This window comes from Hyperolius riggenbachi, chromosome 6 (assembly GCF_040937935.1).
Source record: "Hyperolius riggenbachi isolate aHypRig1 chromosome 6, aHypRig1.pri, whole genome shotgun sequence".
In the NCBI taxonomy this organism is placed as follows: domain Eukaryota; kingdom Metazoa; phylum Chordata; class Amphibia; order Anura; family Hyperoliidae; genus Hyperolius; species Hyperolius riggenbachi.
In genome coordinates this window covers 291542454-291566676 of record NC_090651.1, presented here as the reverse complement: position 1 = coordinate 291566676, position 24223 = coordinate 291542454, and the positions used below count along the sequence as shown (strand labels likewise).

At 45.8% G+C, this 24223-nt stretch overlaps 1 protein-coding gene across 4 annotated transcripts in view; it reads right to left on the bottom strand.

Annotated features, from left to right (window-relative positions):
- U2AF2 (U2 small nuclear RNA auxiliary factor 2) overlaps positions 1 to 13829 on the bottom strand; it is a 43567-nt gene extending 29738 nt beyond the window's left edge. Inside the window, exons 1-3 of one of the 4 annotated variants that reach the window (XM_068241058.1) lie at positions 13533 to 13829; positions 5305 to 5440; positions 2037 to 2140 (exon numbers count right to left, since the gene is read on the bottom strand). In XM_068241058.1, the coding sequence (XP_068097159.1) occupies positions 2037 to 2140; positions 5305 to 5440; positions 13533 to 13581 (289 nt within the window). In that variant the 5' untranslated portion in view covers positions 13582 to 13829. Of the gene's footprint in view, positions 1 to 2036; positions 2192 to 5304; positions 5441 to 13532 lie in introns of all 4 variants that reach the window. The other 3 variants (XM_068241059.1, XM_068241056.1, XM_068241057.1) reach the window with 3 other exon arrangements.
- Positions 13830 to 24223: the final 10394 nt, after the last annotated feature.

Genomic DNA, 24223 nt, shown 5'->3' with positions numbered 1-24223 from the left:
CCTGCCTCCTGCATCGCTCCGGTCTCCGCCCACGTCCCCTCCCTAGCCGCTGATTGGAGGGAAGGGACGCGGGCGGGACCGGAGCGATGCAGGAGGCGGGGGAGCAGCAGAGACTGACAGAGGAGAAGTAAACAGCCGCACAGCGCAGCTGTGAGTTATGGGGTATTGCAGAGCGCGGGGGGGGGGGTTGGCTTAGGAGCGATCTATATAGCAACAGAGGCTGGGCTCTATAGACAGACCCAGCCTCTGTATGGGGATTTCATTCCCAGAACCCCGCCTCTGGTTCTCTTTAAGCCCACAGGGTGGTTTATTTTTTGCATCTGAGCAACTTTCACCTCCCATTCATTTGCCAATAACTTTATCACTACTCATCACAATGAATTGAGCTATATCTTGATTTTTCCACCACCAATTAGGCTTTCTTTACGTGATGCATTTCGCTAAGAATTAATTTATTCTAATACCATTTTGAAAGGAATATTAAGAAAGAAATAGGAAAAAATGTCTCAGTTTTGGGCCATTATAGTTTGAAATTAATACATGCTACCATAATTAAAACACATGTATTTTATTTTTAATCTGACTTCAAACTCTATTTAATACTACTAGTGGACTCATGCTCCGTTTAGGTGGACCTTGTAGCTTTTCTGTGGAATGGCCTAATGGAAGGAGAACAATCTCCCTCTAGCAACAGCAGGAGAAAAAGCTCCCTCTAACTGCAAAAAAGAAAGCATAGCACACCAGCGTGAGAGGCAGTATAGAGTAACTGGACATTTTGGAGAATATCATGCCGTAACGGACAACCATATTGGAGTCTGTGCAGTTAGGGCTAGGGCACGCTAAAATTACTATTGCAATCGCAAGCGACTTGGTGAAGCGATTTTTGTACAAATGAGCGTTTATGCTCATTCATTCAAGCTGAATCACTCCCAAAAAATACTACATGCATAGTGTTTGCGATTTTAGAAAAATCACAACACTGCTGTGGGAACACCCTCCTAGGGTTTCAGTGGCCAAGCGGTTTTTAACCACTTGAGGACCCACCCTTTACCCCCCCTTAAGGACTAGCGCTCTTTTTTGTGATCTGTGCTGGGTGGGCTCTGCAGCCCCCAGCACAGATCAGGTTTCATGCAGAGCGATCAGATCGCCCCCCTTTTTCCCCCCCCTATGGGGATGGTGTGCAGGGGGGGTCTGATCGCTCTGGTGGGCAGGCTAGTTGCGGGGGGGGGGGGGCACCTCAAAGCCCCCCTCCGCGGCGAAAATTCCCCCCTACCTCTCCTACCTGCTCATCCCCAGTGATCGGGGCTGCACAGGACGTCTCCTGTCACATGGCGGCGATCCCCGGCCGCTGATTGGCCGGGGATCGCCGATCTGACTTACGGCGCTGCTGCGCCGCAGCAGCGCCGTACAATGTAAACAAAGCGGATTATTTCCGCTTGTGTTTACATTTAGCCTGCGAGCCGCCATCAGCGGCCCGCAGGCTATTCATGGAGCCCCCCGCCGTGAATTGACAGGAAGCACCCGCTCTCGCGAGCGGTTGCTTCCTGATTAATCAGCCTGCAGCTGGCGACGCAGTACTGCGCCGCTGGTCCTGCAGCTGCCACTTTGCCGACGCACGGTATAAGCGTGCGGTCTGCAAGTGGTTAAAGGAAGCGATCTTGGTGTGCACCAGCCCTCGCTCAACTGTAGATGCAACATGTGCAAACAGGGTCATTGGAAGTATAAACCCCAAAAGAGCAAATAACTCCCAAACAGATCCCTATACAAAGCTTTATTCAACAGGCATAAACTGTGCCAAATACTTGGGGACCATCCCATTTGACTTGAATAGACTCTCACTGACCTACACAGTAGATTCATTAGCCCTCATACTGCATGGAGGTGTTAAAATAGACCAATTAAAATAGGTGTGCACCAGGCTTACTTAATGGTGTTATACACCAAACCAGCAACATGTAGTTAAAAAAAAAAGTATACAGAGCAGGGTAAAAAAGACCATTTGTAAACCCTACCACCATCAGGAAGCTATTCCATACCTTGCATGGCTTTATACTGGATAGGAGTGATATGTTCAAAACCTGGGGGAGGGACATCCCAGTATTTGCGAATCTTCTTTTTCTTTTCATGCCTAGGAGACCGGCTAAGAGGAAAAGAAACATTCATTGACAAATCTGTTTCTTTACCGGGTGACCTATGGCCGAAAAAAGAAAATAAAATATATAAATTAGGGGGGGGAAAAAAAGCATGCAAAAAAGTTTCATTATAACATTAAAGTGGACCTGAACTCAGAACTTCTTTCTGCTCTAATAGATACACAACAGCATAATAACCTTTAAACAAAACACATTTCTTTGTTACAGCTGATACAAATCCTAAAATCTGCACAGTTTCTACTTCCTGATTCATGGAAGCAGACATATTGTTTACAGCCTGTGCTTTCAAATGGGCTTATCTGCCATAGGCGTCATGTGACACAGGAGCGGGATCAAATTACAACTAGTGATTAGACACAAATGAGGGAATTACACAAGCTACACTCTTAAAATACATACAGGGTGCATTTCTGTTAGGTTTCCCTTGTGTCCTGTGCAAGAGTTCAGGTCCACTTTAAAGGACACCTGTACCTTTGCTACATGGGAAAAAAAATGCCTAGGGAGAGGGAAGCCTCTGGATTCTAATGAGGCTACCCCCGTCCTCTGATAGCTCAATCCAGCATTGGCAGCGCCAGAAGTTCAACACAGCAGTTGGAGCTCCTGCGCAGGTGCAGCTTTGCCCTCAAGCTCTAGCAGGAACAGCAGAATCCAATCAGATCCGCTCTACTGCACAGGTGCAATGTCTCTGCGCCTGCGCAGTAGAGCAGACCCAATCGGGCTCAGCTATTCCCACCAGAGGAAGCAGACACTGTGCGAGGCTCCCAACAAGGCAACTTTCGGGGGTTCCCAGCAAAAGATCCCTCTGCCGAGGAAGCCTCCTCAGTATCAAGAGGCTTCCTCCGCCCAAGGAATGTACCCCCTAGGGGCACTTTTCTTTACTTCAAGTACACTTGAAGGGCAGAAACAGGGGAGGTCAGCTTAAAATAATGTGCCACCTATTGGCTAACTAGGGGCTTCACCTGAAGTCCACTATATCAGGCAATTTGGCCACTAACATTTTACAGGATTGCTTAGGAAAAAAACGAATTTACTTTCCATTAAAAAAAAAAAAACTTTTCTCAAATCCTGCAAAAAATTTTGACACGTGCATACTGCTGTAGCAAAAGCATGCAAGGCTGTCCAATGTGGCTTACAAATGGATGTCCCAAAAAACACCAGAGCCAATACGGAAAATGGAGTGAAGACTATACACCTAACAATATATTGTGGCAGGAATTAGGCGAAGAAGTAGGAGGAAATAGGTGAAGAAGGTGAGAAAATAAAATGACCAACGTCCTAGGTGGGAATCAAAACTGATCTTAGATCTGCGAACAACAGAGGTCTGATCCACCTGACTACAGTGGAAAAGCAATCAGGTACCCAAACTATTAGCCTAACTGGGTCTACAGCATCCAATCTTTTTAGACACCAAGCTATACTAAGCTCTGAAGCCCTGGCTAGGGAGGTATAGCTTAGAGGGATGCACAATCTTGCTTCCTCTTAAACTATTTATACTCACTAGATTTTCATCACTTGAGAACATTCATGATTGTTGTGTATGGCAAGCTAGAAAGCATCCAGGCGTCCTGATACCAGCATTGCTTTCCAGGCCAACTGATATTCACAAGAGAATTGCTTCTACTAGTCCTCACCTATCCCTCCCATCTCTATAGGGCAGAACGCAAAGCAGTTTTCAGCACATGGAAAAGACTTATCTTCTCTAAATTAAACTATTTACATTGTCTCCAAAATTTTAATTTGTATCTGTAATACTGTATAACCTTTAGTTAAATATGTATACTGTATTAATCTTTAGACTGTAAAGCCTTTTGGCCAGGGACCTCTTCCCTTTATGTCACACAATGCTGTGAAATTAGTGGGCGTACCTCCCACCCATGTAAAAATCTGTAGTGGATTTGTTCACTGCATCAGCGTTAATCCACCATTGTCTTGTATTAACGGTTGTATTGTTTATTTTGTATCGTTATTCCCTGTATGCTGTTGTCCAACGCCATGGCTGGCGCAATATAAATCAACAATCATAATAGTGTGTTACATGTGGTGATGCATATCAACAACCACCGTAACTAACTTTGTGCATGTGGATTTACTCTTAAGTTACCACAAACAACATTCCAGTATTTCTGATGGCAGGCTTAAAAACCAAGGGGACACCTGTAGATACTCAGCTGTCACCATGGGGTGCTTTGCCAAATGTCTGACGACTGTACAGCATGCCTTTCCAATGATCTGTGCAGGATGTTCTCTGTATGATCTGACACAGGATATCGGGTTAACAAGCTAACTCCCATGCATCTTTTTTAAAGACGAACTAACCTAGAACATGTAAAATTACATTATAAGACCCATACGTGAACATGGAACTTTTTTTTGAGTTACAAACTCTCCCATCTAGAGAAAGTAGCATCCACAGGCTTCTCATGTCCCCCTCGACCCCTCCACTGTTGGCCGCATCTTCTATTTTGTGGAAGCACAGGCGCAAATACAGCACCTGCTCAGCAGCAGAGGAAGAAGCTGTGCATGAGCAGCACCGTGCTGTCCACAGTGTGGACACGCCCATACACAGTTAAGATGACAGAACATGATCCACAAGCTATTGTAGAACATGTTTGGCGGGTCCCAACGATGAATCAGTGGGGCCTTGGAGGGTGGAGGCGCCTCTGGGCTATCTAATGGCTTCCTCTACTGAGGTACATTTTCAGTTGAACGTCTTTTTTTGCCTTCAGGTACACTTTAGCCTCCCTGGCGGTATGGGCAAGCCTGACTCATCTTAAGTCCAAATCGTTGACATTCCATGAAAATTAATTGAACCACTTTTTGCACAGAAATCCAGCAGGAAAGAGGTTACAGTGAACATGTACTGAGTAAACACAGCTCCCCCTTTCTGCTCTGCCATAACTTCTGAGGTTTTCAGATACAGAAACTGATCGACAGAACCATTTCCTGCATGAAGGCATTGCCATCAACTCCCTAGCGTATATGCTAGTAATGACTTTGCTGAAAGAAATCTTTTACAGGTGGTGGGAAAGGGTTAAAGGTCTTCAGTAGTGTGTGGTCAAGGTCTTTGGCTCCTCACACAGCTCAAAAATGCATTAGATTAAGTATTCAAACTAAATTTAGCAAACTTTTTCTTCAATACTCCATTTCTTACCTACGCCTCCTCCGATCCCTAGATCCACTGCGTTGTTCTCTTGCCCGTCTTTCTCTGCTACGACTCCGTCGTTTTCGCTCTCTGCTTCTAGAACGACTGTGACTACGTTTTCGATGTCGGTTCTCCTTGTCCCGCTCTTAAATGATAGGAAAAAAAAAAACATCAGTTTTGGTCATGTTACCTTACTAGAAGACATACAAAAACACAGAAGGCTAGGTTCACAGTTGTCAATCGCATAACGCATGTGTTATAATGAGTGTAATGACAATGGAAACTGATCAAAGACCTTAATACAAAGCCTGAATGCAGAGAATTAGAATAACGTGATCCATTACATTGAACAGTCTCATAGAATTGTATGGGAAGTGAGTTGACATGCAGAATTATTCTGAAATGCAACTGAGCACTGTGAACCTGGTCTAATAGTCCAGTAGAACAACAGATCTCACAAGCATCCATATTTCATTACTAGCTCTGGGATGTTTTGTATTTCTCAAGTTTTCTAAAGACCATTCAGATACCATTACATTTGTTATGTGTTCTTAAACATGTGGAAGTCATACACAGTGCATTTTGAAATGAAGACATTTTCATCAGTTAAAACAATGGCATGTACACAAAATAAGCATCTTAATGCAATGAGGAAACATTCAACAAAGGTATAGGGAAGTGAATATATTATTGTAAATATCTCTTCTCGCAAGCCTCAAAAACAATTTGCATTTTGAGAAAACTTCTTTTAACTCACAAGTAAAAACCGCAATAAAGAACAAAATATAAAGCAAGTCAGACAGGCTGAAATTCTTAAAGGGAATGTCCAAGCAAAATAAAAAAATGAGTTTCACTTACCTGGGGCTTCTACCAGCCCCATGCAGCCATCCTGTGCCCTCGTAGTCACTCATGGATCCTCTGGTCCCCCACTGGCAGCTTGCCGACCTCGGAGGTCGGCGGGACGCATTGCATACATTTTTACGCATTCCCGCTAGTGCAGGAACATTAACACATACATTTTTTCGCATTACTGGTTCAATGCGTAAAAATTTACGCATTGAACCAGTGACGCGTAAAAATGTAAGTGTTAATGTTCCTGCACTAGCGGGAATGCGTAAAAATGTACGCAATGCGTCCCGCCGACCTCCGAGGTCGGCAAGCTGCCAGTGGGGGACTGGAGCAGCAGTGAGTGACTACGAGGGCACAGGATGGCTGCATGGGGCTGGCAGAAGCCCCAGGTAAGTAAAACTTTTTTTTATTTTGCTTGAACCTTCCCTTTAAATGGCTTTCTGATTAAATTCTGTGAGGTATAAGGGCCTATTTCCACTGGGAGCTGCGGAGGTTTCAATTCAGCCGCAGCTTCCATTCTGCTATGTAGCCTCAGCTTGAATTGCTAAGCACCCCTTTCCACTGCACGCAGTGCGCGATCATCGTACTACACACAAATGCAGCTAATGCTAGTCAATGGAAGGATTTCCATTGACCCAAATTTCCAGCATGTGACGCAGCTAAATTCATGGATGGCATGCTGCAGTTTTCCGCAGTTTGCATCAGAGTCCCACAGCGGTTAAATTAAGCTGCATCGTGGCGTGCCTAGAACTGCCTGTGGGTGTATGCAGTGCGATAATTGCACTGCATGGCAACAATGCGGCCAGTGGAAACGGGCCCTAAGCCATGCCATGCATGGCAATTGTGATTTGGCTGCATGCTGCAGAAAGCCACTAAAAAGATAGGCAGCGTTTCCCCATGCATCTCACAAGTGGGCAACCGCTGCAGATTAATCATCAGTCAAGATAGGCCCTAAGAAACAGTATTGCTCAATTTGGAAATCAGTCAACGTATTTTAAGTGTGACCCAGGGACGACCAGCAAGCTACAAGTATAAAGGGAAGGTGTTCCCTCATCTAAGGACCCATTTCCACTAGGGTTGATTGAGCCCAATTTACACACATTGATCCAGAATCTCAGCTTATTTAAAGCAATAGGTTGCTTCCAAATTCGCACGTGAAAAAAATTCGGAAGCACTGCTGCAAAACTCTGAATAACCAGTCTGAATTTGTAATCGCGGTGCACAAGTGCAACTCTCAGGGACTGATGGACGGCTCTAGTGAAAACACGCCCTTACACAGTCAAATCCCATTATTATGATAACCGGCCAATATCCAGTATAACTGCCTGTGGCCGCAAATACAGCAGTCAGACAACATGGGAGTAACTCAGTAAAATGCTGGATGGCTACTAATGGTATCTGGAATCCTGCAGACATCATGGCTCTCAGTTGTAGACTGGTAAAGCGTGGTGGATACACTTGTTGAACATGTTAAGGTGGACACACACTAATCGATGGCCACCAGATCAACCATCTGATAGATCCCTCTCTGTTCCAATTTGATCAGAAACGTCTATTAACTGTATGTGAAACCAGCTCACCTATCTGCCGTGCACCTCTAGGGTCTTCTTCCATAAGGTGTAAAAATCTGTACAACGGGATTCTGTCTCATATATGTGACATCAGTATAGGAGCCGGGGGTCACAGAGTAAACACCCCCAGCAGGAATTGAGAGGAGGCAGGCGGAAGATAGGTTAGCAGCTTCCACACTCTCCATGGGCCCCGAGGAAGACATTAACATAGGGGGGAGACCAGCTGTCAAAATACCGTAACTGCTGCACACCCAACCAAGCCCCTTCCAGCGATATCTTTCGAGCATGTCAGATCAAACGTTTTCAGCCAGAAATCAATTTAAATGATCCATGGGCCATACTGCAGCCAGTTTTCATTATGATTGAATCAGACATATTGGATGTCACAAATTGATTAACGTATAGGCACTTTTAATTGAAGTGGTCCCAAATCTGTGTGACTAGGAAGCAACAGTCTGCCAGTTAGAGGAATTCTAATGTTGGTACTCCTGTGTACATTGCAGACATTTGTTTTTTTTGCCATGAACCCCTTTACCATGGGTGCAGTCACCATTTGTCTGCTCCAGGCCCTCACTATATATAGGGTTACTGTACAGTCAACTGACACATCTGGAGGTCTCCTGGTATAACAGACATTAACATATCGATTGCTTTTGCTGTTCCAGTTACCATGTTAGGCTGTCAAAAATTACTTTCACTTTAACCAGTCTGCATTTCATATGCATTTCTTAACCGGATGCGAGTCCCTGAGGACAGAGGTAGGCAGCGGATATCATGTTACTTAACCATATATTTTATACTCTGTCCTCTGCTGTAGGTAGTGGTACAATTTGTTTAAATAAAAAAAAGCCAAAGGAACCTAAGCATCTGCACTTTTAAAGGACAACTGAAGTGAGAGGAGTATGGTGGCTGCCATATTTATTTCCTTTTAAAGAGACACTAACGAGAAAACGTCCCCTGGGGGGGTACTCACCTCGGGAGGGGGAAGCCTCAGGATCCTATTGAGGCTTCCTACATCCTCTGTCCTAAGGGAGAGAGTCTTGCTGCAGCCCTTCAAAGCCAGCGCGACAAATCTGACAGCCTGTTCAATATTTACCTTTCTAGGCTCCAGCAGGGGCGCTGTTTCGGCTCTTCTGACGGAGATAGGCAGAAATAGCCGATCTTCGTAGGGTCCGTTCTACTGCGCAGCGGCCCGACGGAGATTGGCTATTTCCGCCCATCTCCGTCAGAAGAGTGGATACTGAGTCTGCACTGGAGCCACGGAGATAAATATTTACATCGCCACCACTCCGCCACCGTGGGACAGAGGACGACGGGGGAAGCCTCAATAGGATCCGGAGGCTTCCCCCACCCGAGGAGAGTACCCCCCAGAGGGCAGTTTTTCGCTACTGATTTTCTTTAAGCAATACCAGTTGCCTGGCTATCCTGCTGATACTTCTATCCATACACCCTGAACAAGCATGCAGCAGATCAAGAGTTTCTGACATTGACAGATCTGACAAGATTAGCTGTATGCTTGTCTCTGGGGTTATTCAGTGACTACTGCAGCCAAATAGATCATCAGGAAAGCCAGTACAGTTTAAAAGGAGATAAATATGGCAACCTTCACAAGGCTGTGGAGTCGGAGTAATTTAGGTATCTGGAGTCTGAGTTAGAGGTTTTATAAACTGAAGTCGGATGATTTTTGTACCAAATCCATTGCCCTGGTAAGTATTCGACTAAGGAGTCTGAGCCATTTTGGGTACCTGGAGTCGGTGGCTTCATAAACTGAGTCGTCGGATGATTTTTGTACTGACTTCACAGCCCTGAGTCACCATATACTCCCACTTCAGTTGTCCTCTAAGGCAGGGCTTTTCAATCTTTTCACTAATTGTACCACTTTTATCACCTGAAAATGTACAAGTACCACCCATGCGCCTGTGCAGTAGAGCGCACCCAATCATGCTCTGCTTTTTCCTCCAGAATTCATGCTGAGAGCTGCTATTGCGTATGCAGGTATGCTGACAAGGAGATCATTGGGTGTCTCATCACTGGATCCCCTCTACTGTGGAGGAATGGGGAAGCCCCTTTAGCCCCCAAGGTCCTCGCTGTGCTGCCCTGCAGAATAGTTCAGACCTCAGATCAGCAGTAACCCGACTGACACTATGCACCATTCGCCTGGCTGTCTCTTCACTACTGATCTGAGGTCTGAAGTATGCCACTGGGCAGCACAGAGAGGAGCTGAACTTTGTGGAGGCAAGATGGGACCAGGACAAGTGGCAGGCAAACCTGAGGTGCACCACCTGGCCAACAGCAAAGTACCACTGGTGGTACGCGTACCACAGGTTGAAAAGCCCTGCTCTAAGGGCCTGTTTCCACTAGAGCGAATCTGCATGCAGATTCGGACAACCAATATAAATCAATGGGCCTGTTTCCACTTGTCAGAAATTCTGTGCGGTGGACTGTGCAGAAAAAATCTGCACAGCAGAGCCATCAGAATTTGCACACTGCAAGGTTAGTGTGCGATTCGCCTGTAAAGTAATTAATAGAAAAAGGCATGAGTTTTCATTATGCGATTTTTTTCATGCAAATTCGCATACGTTTTTGCTTAAAATCAATGTAAAAGCACACAGGCACTGATATGGTTAAATTCACATACTTACAAGCATATGCAAACTTTAACGCGTCTTCGCATTAATTAACAGACGAATTTCCATTTGCAAATTCGTTTTTTTTCATTTTACGCAACGGATTTGCACTAGTGGAAACGGGTCGGCAGCCTACATTTCCACTGCTGTGGATGCGATTTTTCATCCTATTGATGTCAATAAGGGACAACACATCTTGCAAAGAATACAGGTCATAGTATGTGCATCTCTAAATTACATACAAGGACCATCAGCCGCAGGAAAGTATAGATATTTACATCAGTAGCAGAAAGCGTCTGAATGGTCAAGAGTGGAGTTCCCCAACCCTGCAGAAAAAAACCTTAGCATTCACTGGTGTAATTAGTGTCTCAGCAGAGCCGATTAACTACCTGTGTGGATTTCCACAAAACAAACTGTTGATGGTACTTTAGAACAGAGTTGGGGTACTCTGGTCTAGAGGCTTCCCAGATCCTTCGAGACCACCATGCCTGCACAGAGGCCTATTCTTCTGGTCAACGATGAGCATGGCCACAAGAAACCTATTCAACAAACTCTTGGCAAATAGGTTTAGATGGATCCAATGCTGGAATGGTGAACTGCATGAAGATCCAGAAAGTTTCTGGACTACCATGGTATTTAATAAGACTTTTAAATGAGTGATTAGGTATACAGCCCAAACCAGGACTTTTTGGACCATTGTAGTCCCTTACACACTCCAATGAGTTCTGGGTCACCATGAGCTTGCTGGTTAGTCTGTACCTCTCGGTTTACAAGCCCTACTCCATAGAGCCAAATTAATCCATGCCATGCACTGATGAGGATCAAACAATCCGAAACAGTCTGTATGCATGTTGGATTATTATGGCTCTGTACAATTTAACAAGCTGACACATCATTGCATTCCAGCGGTTCTGGAGGTGTGTTTAGCTTCTAAGGGTACAATGGTTAATTTGCATATATTCAGCAGTGGTGCTCTGGGAGACATCTCGAGCTCACTCCAACCTGAATTATCGCAAATTCTTTCTGTTTTAGGAAAGCAATTTTTTTGTTTTTCTTAAATAGGGTATATGAATAAAACCCCAAAGTGGGAGATTATGTATAAGTGGACCCCATGCAGTAGACTCTTCCCAGCCACGGCTGTGGAGTTGGAGCTGGTGGTTTCATAAACTGAGGAGTGGAAGTCGGGTGATTTTTGTACCAAATCCACAGCTCTGTTAAGTATTAGACTAAGGAGTCTGAGTCATTTTGGGTACTTAGAGTCAAAGGTTTCATAAACCGAGGAGTCGGATGATTTTTGTACGGACTCCATAGCCCTATTCCTAGCACCAGGTGAGTTTGCTGCATAGCAACTATACTTACCTCCCACCCACTAAAGACCTAAAAACATAGTCACACAGGTCCTTTGTTAATAAACAGTAAAGATCCCTATAAAAATAAATTGCCAAATCCCTGTGAGCACAAATATATGACTAGTATACTCCTACTAAAATAGATATCATTCCATGTGCCATATTTTATAACATTACAATACTGAAACTGAAGTTGTCTTAAAGGCTTTTGCATAAATGATCTACATATTTTTTGTAGTGGGAATATGAAGCATCTTTCTGTAAACAGGTATAGGCTGTAGTGCATTTTTGAATGCTTCTACTTTCTGGAAATACATTCAAAACAGCTTTTTCCTTTTAAAGGGGAACTGAAGAGAGAGGTATATGGAGGCTGTCCTGTTTATTTCCTTTTAATCAATACCAGTTGCCTGGCAGCCCTGCTGGTCTATTTCTCTGCAGTAGTATCTGATTAAAACCAGAAACAAGCATGCAGCTAGTCTTGTCAGATCAGACTTATAAGTCTGAACCACTGAAACACCTGATCTGCTGCATGCTTGTTCAGGGGCTATGGCTAATAGTATTAGAGGCAGAGGATCAGCAGGGCTGCCAGGCAACTGGTATTGTCTAAAAGGAAATAAACATGACGGCCTCCATATACCTCTCTCTTCAGTTCCCCTTTATGTTTTAGTGTGTCTTCTCCATGCATGCAACAATGGATGTCCCGGGCACCAGAGGTGAAGTTCCAGAACAAGAGTGGGCAGAAAAGGGTTAAAACAGTGCCTGGTATCAAACACTTAGACCCCTCCCCCCCCCCCCCCCCCCCCCCCATAAAAAAAACTAAAGCTATAAACATTCTATACTACACTCAGCTGAAGTTGGCATTCAGGGTCATTTTGGCCAAACTGTAGGTGTACAGGTCACATAGTATCCAGATTGTATTTACTACCTCAAGCATGCCCTCCAGGCCACCATATATCACCCTCCTAATGTTTACTGTAGTTTGTTGCAATATTTATACTGCTTGAGACTCGGTTGTACTTTTTTTGGTTGTACCCATGTTCCCCTTGTCCTCTTATTGTGCTTTGTGAAGCGCTGCAAAATATGTTGGCGCTATATACATAAAACGCCCTCTCTCCAAGACAGTAATCACAAGGTTTTTATTATTATTATTATTATTATGGGGGGGGGGGGGGAAGCATCTGAAAGGATTATTTTGGTAAATCAGATTTCTGAATGAAGACAAGAAGTTTTTAATTGACCCCAAATTTGTTTACACCCGCTCAGTCTACAGCCTAGGTTCTCAAAGTGTGGTACATGAACACAGACATTTAGGAATTATACAATGTAATCAAATGTCTGAATTAGTATTTTCATTAAAAACAAATGAATGCTTCTAATGCATTTATCCAAAAATATGAAGCGCTCCTTACAATATTGTGTCAATGGGTACTTGAGATGATACGGTAGACAACAAGAGGGTACTACGTAAACCCCATTATTCATAAGGTACATATTATAATGATGTTGAGAAATCTACAGAACGGTGGAAAGTACGATGCTCCCCTGCAGTACAATGAATGAGGAGGACGACGTAAGATGAGCCGCCTCAGCTACACACCATCACTCCCATCACTGCAGAACAACGCTACTAGTCAGTCAGTATGGGGGACGTGCAGGGCCTGTGCAGGTCGCTCAGTCCCGGGTAACGTGCTGGGCCTACGCAGGCCTCGCGCACACATAGGCCGGGACTCTCCACGCACAGCACAGTGTGAGCTCCGCCCCCGACAGGCCAAAGCCGCGCACATTTTTTCGCCACCGCCCAGCGAGAGGCTACATCGGCCTCAAAGCCGCCCAGCACTCACCTTGCTTATTCTCATTCAGCTGCCGCTCGAACTCGTCGAAATCAGACATGTTGAAGGCCGTGGATGCCGTAGTTGCGGCACGTCTGGACAGCTCACCCCGAACTCCTTCTTGTTCCTTTCAAGAGACAGACGAGGCAGCAGATCCTCGCCAAGCTTTGCTCTTCGGCAGCTTTCGTGAAAAGTAGGCGGGTCTATATCAAGCTTCGGTTGTTTCCGTGATAGTGGGGGCGTGGTCACTTCGATTGTCTTCGTATTACGTAGATTGGCCTATTAGAAAGTTCAGCTGCCTCAGAAACAAGTGGGCGTGGCTGTTAGAATTTCGGCAATTCTCGGAGAGTAGGGAGGAGGCGGGTGTACGTTCGGGTTTGTTACGTATATTCCGTTTCCTGTTATAACAAGTCATCAGCCAATCACACGTAGCCAGGAGGTTGGCACTGATGATGTTCTGCATTCTGTTTCCTCCAATCATCGGCTTTCTGTAAAATCGCGAGATAGGAAATGATTGCTTGGTCTAAAGCACGTACGTGCTAGCCAGGGAAACAGGAGACAAAGGGCGCCAAGAGGCGAATGATCCTCTGACTCGCCACGTGGTGGCTACTGCCGCAGTGCTCCATTATGGAAGCCTTTTAGCCTGTGTGGCCTTGTTCCCTTCCGACAGCGGCAGGGCTGCTACTAATCAACCTTTCAGCCAGTATTAATAGTAGGAAACGTGCAGGCATGGATTTTCTCTTGCATAAGACCCATTTTATGCCTGGTACACTCCATGCAATTTCCCATCATATAGACGGATCAAATCGATAATTTCCATCAGGTTTCCAATTATTTTTCTGATCACTTCTGTACAAAATTGGCAACCTGATTGGACCTGTTGGAAATTATCAATTCGACCAGTCGATCTGGGGGAAAATGGCATGGTGAGTACCAAACAGGCCCTAAATGAAGGCGATGGATGTAAGGTAATGTAAATGTTTCACAATGCACTGCTATGAAATAACCTATCAGATAAAAGGATTCTTGACTGACAAAAAAAGCCCAGTTAATAACTTGGAACTTCTTCCAGCCCCCTGAAGTCTTCCTGGTCCCTCTCTGTCATCTAGACGAGCTAACTGTGATGATCCGCTCAGCTGGCTGCACAGGCAGGCAGCTGTTTGTCCATTCCTCTAGTCTGTGGGCTGCAGGTCTCTGGAACAGAGACCTGTCTTTCCATTGCAAGTTTCTGGTCTGTTCTCTTGCTGGGGAATTTGCATACATTCGTTATGCAAATCCCCTACCTGCCTTCTTTGATGACTGGCACTATAAGAGCTTTATGTTTCCCAGAATACTTTGCTGGACATTTCCCTTCCATGGTCTGTTCCTGATGGACACTGCTGGAGTGTCAGCCATTGCTATCTAGTATAGTTAATTCCTGGGGGTTGCTTTAGGCTCCCCTTCTAGCCCAGTCAGGTTGTATTATCTGTATTGCCTGTTCTGTCTTGTCTTGCCTGTTGCCATTGTCCTGTCCCTATGGTGGTCGACAGGAAATGGTTCTGATCTCTGTTCTTGGAGTATAGCTGGTGCAGCGGTTGCTACCAGCTATCTCTTCTGTTCTGTTTCCTGGGATCGCGCTAGCTACTTTTCGCTAGCGCTGGGGATCCTTCTGTTCTGTCTTCTGGGATCGCGCTAGCTACTTTTCGCTAGCGCTGGGGATCCTTCTGTTCTGTCTTCTGGGATCGCGCTAGCTACTTTTCGCTAGCGCTGGGGATCCTTCTGTTCTGTCTTCTGGGATCGCGCTAGCCACTTTTCGCTAGCGCTGGGGATCCTTCTGTTCTGCTACTCTGTACCTGGATCGCGCTAGCCACTTTTCGCTAGTGCTGTGGATTCTATCTCTCGCTTGTCCCTGTTTTCGTGTGTCTGTCTTGTCTGCTACGCTTGCTGGAGGCTCGGTGAGGTAACCGTTAAGCAAGCGCTCGCGTCCTCTGTTTAATGTTTGTCTGTTAATGGTTAGTTAGGCGTGCTTGTCTCTATTGTGCTTATCACGTGGAGATCGCGCATAACCGCGTGCACTGTTGCGAATGAGTGCGGTGTTCGCGGTTAGCTAGCGTTTGTTATTTTCCATATCTCCTTATTGTATTATTTGCTGTGCCTTTGCTACCCTCGTATTCTATTCTGATCTGCCTTGTGTCACGTCTGGCGATCGCACCTCTCGCGATCGCGTTCCTGCTTCTTGTCTGCTGTGGTGTGTGCACAGTCGCGGGTTGGCGACTGGATTGGCGCACACACATACAACCTGTCCCTTTGCTCAATCTCATTCGCAATCGCCTCTCTTGCGATTGCGTTCCGCGCTTCGTACAATTCCTGTCTGGCATTTGTGGAGGTACAGAGGATTGGTTCCTCTGCACTCCTCAGCGCCATCTGCCGACAGGAATTTCCCTCTACAGGTGCGTAGCACCTTTTGCTGGGTGCCTGCAATTACACGCTTGTGGAGGATTTCCGCCGTGTCAGCGCACGCGTTGTGCGCTGATCACGGAGAAAGTTCCACAACCGTTACACTAACCTTTTCGAATGGGATGAGTGGCCTTATGCTGAGCGCCTCCTCCTTCAACATACTCCTGTAGCCGGAAGACCTCTGCGCGATGTGCGTGGTCAGCGCCGTGCTTGCGCAGTGGCGGGGCGACTCCTGAGTTGCCTGGCATACGGAAGGGGGCAGCAGAGTAATGGTGAAGTACAGAATTATGGCGAGGGAGCATGTGGACTTCAGTGTGCTGGAAAAAGCACCAGGCAAGTAACTGGGCATTTCTTTCAGTTACTAGTCCCTAAAATTTGACAGATCCAACAGGTTTTGGACTAGTCCAACTACTCATTGGGGCTTTACAGAGTTTTCTTTGTTTTCAAAAGCATTTACTTAAAGTGAACCTAAAGCCTGGAAAAAAAATGAGATGAACTCACCTGGGGCTTCCCTCAGCCCCCTGCAGCCGATCGGTGCCCTCACAGCCCCGCTCTGACGCTCCAGGACCCGCCGGCGAACACTTCCGGTTTGCCCGTCACCGGCCGACAGGCATGGGAACGCGAGTGATTGTTCGTGTTCCCAGCCTGTATATCGCCCCCTATGCTGCTATTGCGGCCTCAATAGCAGCATAGGGGGCGATATACAGGCTGGGAACGCGAACAATCACTCACGTTCCCATGCCTGACGGCCAAACCGGAGGTTTTTGCCGGCTGGTCCTGGAGCGTCAGGACCAGCCGGCTGCGAGGGCACTGAACGGCTGCAGGGGGCTGAGGGAAGCCCCAGGTGAGTTAATCTCATTTTTTTTCCAGGCTTTAGGTTCACTTTAAAGGACCACTATTGCAAAAAAGTATGTTGTTAAAATCTGACAGAACCAACAGGTTTTGAGCCAGTCCATCTCCTCATGTGGAATTCTCAGGGTTTTCTTTATTTTCAACAGCAATTCCTGAACAGTAGTTTAACTGTCAGCCTCCCTACTCCCTTGCACACTATTTTGTCAGTTAGACTTTGCAACTGCTGTTCAGGAAATGCTGTTGAAATCAAAGAAAATCACAAGAATCCCCCATGAGGAGATGGACTAGTCCAAAACCTGTCGGTTCTGCCAGATTTTAACTGCTTACTGTTTTCGCAAGAATGGTTCTTTAACTGATCAGTTGTTTCATAGCAGTGCGTTGTGAAAAAGTTTCAGTTTTCCAGTGTACATTGTGAAAGAGGCCTTGGACTGCATCCGTTGCTTTCAGCTATAACTGAAAGTACAACTGATGTACAGAATCTTCTCAAAAAATTAGCATATTGTGATAAAGTTCATTATTTTCTGTAATGTACTGATAAAAATTAGACTTTCATACATAAAGCTTTTCAGCAGATGGAAGCATGAAGTGCTCCAAAATCTCCTGATAGCTAGCTGCATTGACCCTGCCCTTGATAAAACACAGTGGACCAACACCAGCAGCTGACATGGCACCCCAGACCATCACTGACTGTGGGTACTTGACACTGGACTTCAGGCATTTTGCCATTTCCCTCTCCCCAGTCTTCCTCCAGACTCTGACACCTTGATTTCCAAATGACATGTAAAAGTTGCTTTCATCCGAAAAAAGTACTTTGGACCACTGAGCAACAGTCCAGTGCTGCTTCTCTGTAGCCTAGGTCAGGCGCTTCTGCCGCTGTTTCTGGTTCAAAAGTGGGTTCATGCTTCCATCTGCTGAAAAGCTTTATGGAGATGAAGATTTAATTTTTCAGCACGACCTGGCACCTGCTCACAGTGCCAAAACCACTGGTAAATGGTTTACTGACCATGGTATTACTGTGCTCAATTGGCCTGCCAACTCACCTGACATAAACCCCATAGAGAATCTGTGGGATATTGTGAAGAAAAAGTTGAGAGACACAAGACCCAACACTCTGGATGAGCTTAAGGCCGCTATCGAAGCATCCTGGGCCTCCATAACACCTGAGCAGTGCCACAGGCTGATTGCCTCCATGCCACGCCGCATTTTTTGAGATAGGAATTTTGGGTTTTCATGAGCTGTATGCCAAAATCATCAATATTAAAACAATAAAAGGCTTGAACTACTTCAGTTGTGTGTATTTGAATCTAAAATATATGAAAGTCTAATGTTTATCAGTACATTACAGAAAATAATGAACTTTATCACAATATGCTAATTTTTTGAGAAGATCCTGTGAGAGAACGCGGAAAAGCCGCCGCGTGTGCTGCTGAGGAGGCGGCGCATTCCACGTCCAATGCGGCGGTTTGCACGCGGAAGCGTGCGTCTGGTAACAGGGCAGAACGCGGAAAAGCCGATGCATGTAACAACAGTAGGGCGGCTGGTTCCGCGCCTAGCACGGCGGTTTGCACGCGGCAGCATGTGTCTGGTGTGGCTGAGTCTGTTAGTGCACACAGGCTTAGGAATACGCTCGCGCTGAGAGGCAGAACTCTTATACTGGGCAAGGAGAGATCAGCTGATCACGCCAATCAGCTGACTCCAGAGCAGGTTACTATTGGTTGATCAATTAGGGTTGGTATCGGAGAGCACTACTCCATATATAGTTACTGCTGGCCAGTCTCAAGTTGTCTGCCGTTGCGAACACTACGTAGAAGCATTGAGACCTTAGTCAGATCCAACAGTGTGTTTGAACCAGGTGGACCTGGGAATTCACACTGAGCCAGATTACTGGTACTGTTATTCTGTTTATGCTTAGACTAGTTCCAGGGTGTAGAGACCACGGACCTCACACCCAGACTAGGGAACTTGTGTTATCTATCTGTTATTCATCAGACTAGTTCCAGGGTGTAGAGACCAAGGACCTCACACCCAGACTAGGCATTGTTGATATCTGTTATGACTTACTGCTTTCCTGACTATCCCTTTGATCTCTGATTTGGTACCTCGCATATCTGATATTCCGTTGCCAGACCCTGCTTGCCTTGGATACCGAATCAGCCTTCTGTCTTTGTACTTAATCTGTCCGTGTGTTGCCGACCAGGCGTGCCCGACCTTGAGAGCTATCTCTCCTCTTAAGAGATAGTCTCCAGATCAGATAGTGACATCCACCTTCAGGTGTCACTCACTCTCTAGTCCTTCCTATCTCCAGCCTGACTCCACCCCTTGGAGAGTCTCAGGCTGCTGGAAGGTTCCTGTGCCCTTAAGAGCAGTATTCCTTTACTGCCTATGATCATCTGCTCAGCAGGTGCATTACTCAAAGTACTACTGTTACACCAAACACTCACATACCTATAGGTGTCCAGAGGTTAGCAATATATCTGTATTATCGGTGATTCTGCAGATCATCAATAATCAGGTATATATATCTGCATTGTTGGTGATACTGCAGATCACCAATAATCAGATTCTCTCTGCGTGCTGACACCAATCGTTACAGATCCTGTATAAGATAATATCCATTTTACATGAGTTGTCTTTTCAATTATAAGGGCCTATTTCCACTAGTATACTGTGTTTTTCCACCAAAATTGCTTTTGTGATTTAAAAAATGCATGTGTTTTTATGTGCTTTTTTTAATGCAAATTTTCACATCTGATTTAATCTCCATAGCAACATGACATCAGTGTGACTACACAGGAAACATGAAGAAGCATGTTAAATGGGAAACTGGATGGGCAAATTCACATTGCAAACATTGTATGCAGAACTACTGACTTTCATTAATAGCGATTTGCGTGCAGGGCAGTGTGTGGCACTCGCGCAGAATGTTACTGGCAAATGGGACGCGTACACGGCCACGCAGCGTATGTGCAACTTGGCTTGGGGCTGTGCAGCAGGGGACAGGAGCCACCTGGGGAGACAGCGAGGGACCAATCGGCCTCAAGGAGGCTTAAGGAAGCCCCAATCTAGTGATGTATGGGCAGATTAACCAAGAGACAAATCTCTCTCTCATCGTAGAGAGATCTGTTGGCTGCCCATACACTGCAGACCAATTCCCAATCGATTTCACCATGCAATCTATCGGGAATCATCCTTTTGACACAGTCTGGCCGCTGTCCCCAAATGTTAATGTGCCCATGCATGCACATCTCACCTGCTCCTGGTCTTGTCTGCTGCTTCTCGAGTGTCACCGTCACGCATAGCCACCACGTCGTGGTCGTGTCTAGCACATAGTGGGTGAGTGATGTCCTGGCAGCGCTCAGGAGAAACAGTAGACAAGGCCGTGAGTCACCGCAGCTGGAGCAGGTGAGATTACAATGCACAGGGTGGGGGGCACATTTACATGTAGGTTGTTTTCATTCTGCAGAAAATTCAGATTTTAAAATTTGCACAACAGTGCACTTCAAATGCAGTGTGTGAGGCCTCATGGATCAGAATCAGGTTTATTTCGCCAAGTGCGGCAGGTGCCACACCCAGAATTATTTATGGTACACACAGGCAATTGGGCATAGTGCAAAATTGACAGACAATTCAAACAGTGTAACAAACTGACGTTGTGCACAGAAAGGTGCATAAAACAGGTACTTAAAACACGGACAAGAATAAAGTTAAAGGTAAGCGTGGCGCTATAGTGACCTATGTGGCAGTACTGCAGGGTGATCGGGGGGCCCTGCTGGGAGGACAAGCAGCGTCAGGGGCACTAGTTTAAAAGGAGCACTGCTTGGGGGAAAAAAAGAGTTCCTGTACCTGGAGGTTTTGGTGAGAATAGTTTTGTAAAGGCGGCCTGAGCGCATGCGGATGAAGAAGCGACTGCCAGGGTGGTGAGGGTCTTGCACGATCCTGTTTGCCCTGGTTCTTAGCCTGGTTGCGTGGAGGAGGTCCAGTGGTGGCAGGGGTGACCCAATGATTCTTTCTGCAGCATTGATCACCCTTTGTAATTTGTGCCTGTCGCTTGCGGTAGCACCTGCGTACCATACGATGATAGAGGAGCAGAGGATAGACTCGATTGTAGCCGTGTAGAAGCTTGTCATCAGCTCCTGGGGCATGCCGAACTTCTTCAGTTGTCTCAAGAAGAACAACCTTTCCTGGGCTTTCTTTTGGCATATAGTGGTGTTTGCTCCCCATCTCAAGTTGTTGGTGATGGTTGTACCCAATAACCGAACGCTAGATACTCTGGCAACTGCAGTGCCTTCGATGAGGATTGGATTGAGAGGGGGAGGGTGCTTCCTGAAGTCACGATCATCTCAGCAGACTTTGAAGCTTGTTGCTCTTACACCAGTTACAGATACGCTCGATCTTGCTCCGGTAGGCGTGTTCATCCTCACTGCTGATGAGGCCAAGGATAGTGGTGTCATCCGCAAATTTAATGACCTTGACACAGTCAGCTGTTTGTATACAGAGAAAACAGGATCGGAGACAGTACACACTCTTGGGGAGAGCCACCATCCCATGCGTCCCCTGTCAGCTGAAGGATGACAAGTGCGTCATCCCAACACCCGGTTACACCCAGGCGGTAATATGAGTAAAGTATAGGAACTGAAGGCTGTAAGACAGTGGTACCAACAGAACTACACTACACAGATACAAGTGGGAAAATCACTCTAGGTCAGCAACAGGTGAACAGAATAGCATGGTGCAAAATCACAAAATGTAAGCCAGTCCAGTAACAAACCAGGGGTCATACACGGTAGATCAGATTAATACGGCAGCTAAGGCTAAGGCAATCTCAAGTCAAGTACAGTTCCAAAGGTCAGTTCAGGTAGCAATCCAATAACAGGGTGAAGAGGCAAAGCAAGGTTGTACACAGTAATTCATGAATAATATCACACCCAGCAGAGTAGCACAAGGCAGCTATTGCTATCATGGGCAAAGAGCAGACTTAAAGTGTATCTGAGATGACAGTGGTGAAAAGTTTTATACATACCTGGGGCTTCCTTTTAGCCCCCTCCATGCAGAATGCTACCTCACCGCCTCCTGGATGGTCCAATAAATGCCTCATTATCGTCGCCACAGGCGTAGTCCACCCGTGCTCCCCGGTGCGCTTGCAAAGTAATACTGCGCAGGTGCAGAATGCTCCCGGCGATGGTAGTGCAGCGGGGCACAGATGCCTGGGACGTGCATATGCAATACGCCCGGCTGTCTGAATATAACGGGGCTTCTACCAGACCATCCAGGATGTGGGGGACAGTGGCAAGGGAGTGATCTTCATGGAGGGGGCTGGAGGAAGCTTCAGGTATGTATAAAACTTAACTCTTTTGTCTCAGGTAGACTAGGAGCGTCATATGGACAAAAATTATTTTGGCTGATTCAATGATACTGCAGTACCTATTTTCTAAGGGAATAAGAAGGGGAAGAGCCGCTCCTAAGCCAGCTCTCGGTGGAATTGGTAAGCTGGAGCCCAAGATCTCTTCCCTGGTCCATATCCCTTCCAATCTATCAAATACTGGAGGGAATTTCTTAGGCTATGTTCACATTATAAAGCGTGATCGCAAGCGCTGAGCGTTTTTGTGCGTGATTTTTTTTTTTGCTTATAGTACGAACAAGCCCTTACTCAACAATAATCAAGAATTTTTCCTACCTGGTTCTCCATCAATTTCTACCGGAGGTGGTGGGGCAAGTGATTGGTCAACATCAGAGGCTGATTTCAACAGAGACACATGAAACTAAGAGACACATGAAACTAGGATAATGTCACTCTGATAATCTTTCCTAAAACAGGATATGGGGCCATATGCAATTAACTTTTTTTTCCAGAGTTTTCTCCTAGGGTATAATTTGAAATATTTAAACCAAATGTTCAGAATTTTGCATTTGTAAACGTATGAAAAAAATAGGTGAAAAGGTACTATCCAAATTATTTTGAGCATTTTCTTGCATTCTTGTTTAAAAGGCATATTATTGATAAGTACCGTATTTTTCGCCGTATAAGACGCACTTTTTCTCCCCAAAAAATGGGGTGAAAAAGTCCCTGCGTCTTATATGGCAAAGGCAGGGAATCCCCGACTTCCGAATGCCGCCGATACGAACCGCCGCCACGTCGGGGATTCCCTGCCTGTTTCCCCCCTGTGCCTGGCTCCCCGCTGTGTGTTTATCCTACCTCCCCCCGCTTATGTGTCTAAGCCCCCCCACTTATGTCGCCGGGTTCCCCCTGTGTAAGAAGCGGCAGCGGGCAGCAGCTTACCTCCTCCATCTTGCCCGCAGTGATTGAAGACATCTGGCTTCTGTGTGCGGCTTCCTCTAGTGCCGGCTTCTACTGACACTTGAAAAAGTACCTAAAAGTTGGTGAAAAAGTACTATCAAATTTACTTTGAGTATTTTCTTGCTTGCTGTTGGCTTAAAATATATTTTATGACAGGTTGTGAAAATATCACCAATGGGCCATGGTCTGATAAACCTAGTATCCACTTAGCCGACTGCTGACAGTGACAGGAGGGAATATTCCTGTGTATATACCCAGACCAAATCCTCTAGGGAAATTTTAGGCTCAGGAGTACAGTGGAGATCAGAATAACATTTATGGCACTCGATACCCTGGTTAAAATTTATGAACCTGAGACCATAACACAGACATGTGCGTCAACTTGTCTTCCAAAGCTGGTTAACTAGAAGAGGGACCAGAAAGAGAAGAGAATCTTGGGTTCTGACCTGTCACAATTTGCAATGGTGAAAACTTGGTGGAGGCACTTTCCAATGGCACCATTTTCCATTGGCGCCAATATTTCATTTTGAAATAAAGGTGCATTTTTTCAGTTTTGCGTCCATCCCTGATTACAAGCCCATCATTTATAAAGTAATAGTAATATACCTTATTGACATGCATAATAACAAAGTTCAGTCCCTAAGGTACCTATTAATGTATTTTTTTTTTCAAAAACATTTTTTGCCAGCTATTGGGGAGTGTGGGAGGTCAGGGGTTAATTTAAAAATAGGTGCTTTATTGGAAAAAAAAAATGCAGATGTACTTTTACCATTTGGCCACAAGATGCCCTCCCAGGTTTCTTCTGTATGCGTACTATTAGTACGCAAACCGGAAGAACTGCGTGGATGGGTTTTGTGAATGGCAGAGCCGTCTAATAAGACGGCTGCGGTCATTCACACGGGAACTTAGATCAATGAATGGGAACTGTGTACCCATTCATTGATCTAGCAGCTAACGATCGGCAGTAACAAGTGTGTGTGTGTGGGGGGGGGGAGCGGGAACGCGCGGTGGGGAGGGACATAGTATCTACGTCCCTGCACAGAGTTATAGCATTTTGCAGGGACGTAGTTACGTGTCCCGGGGGAGGGGAAGTAGTTAATCTGTGTTTTCCTTGTGTCCG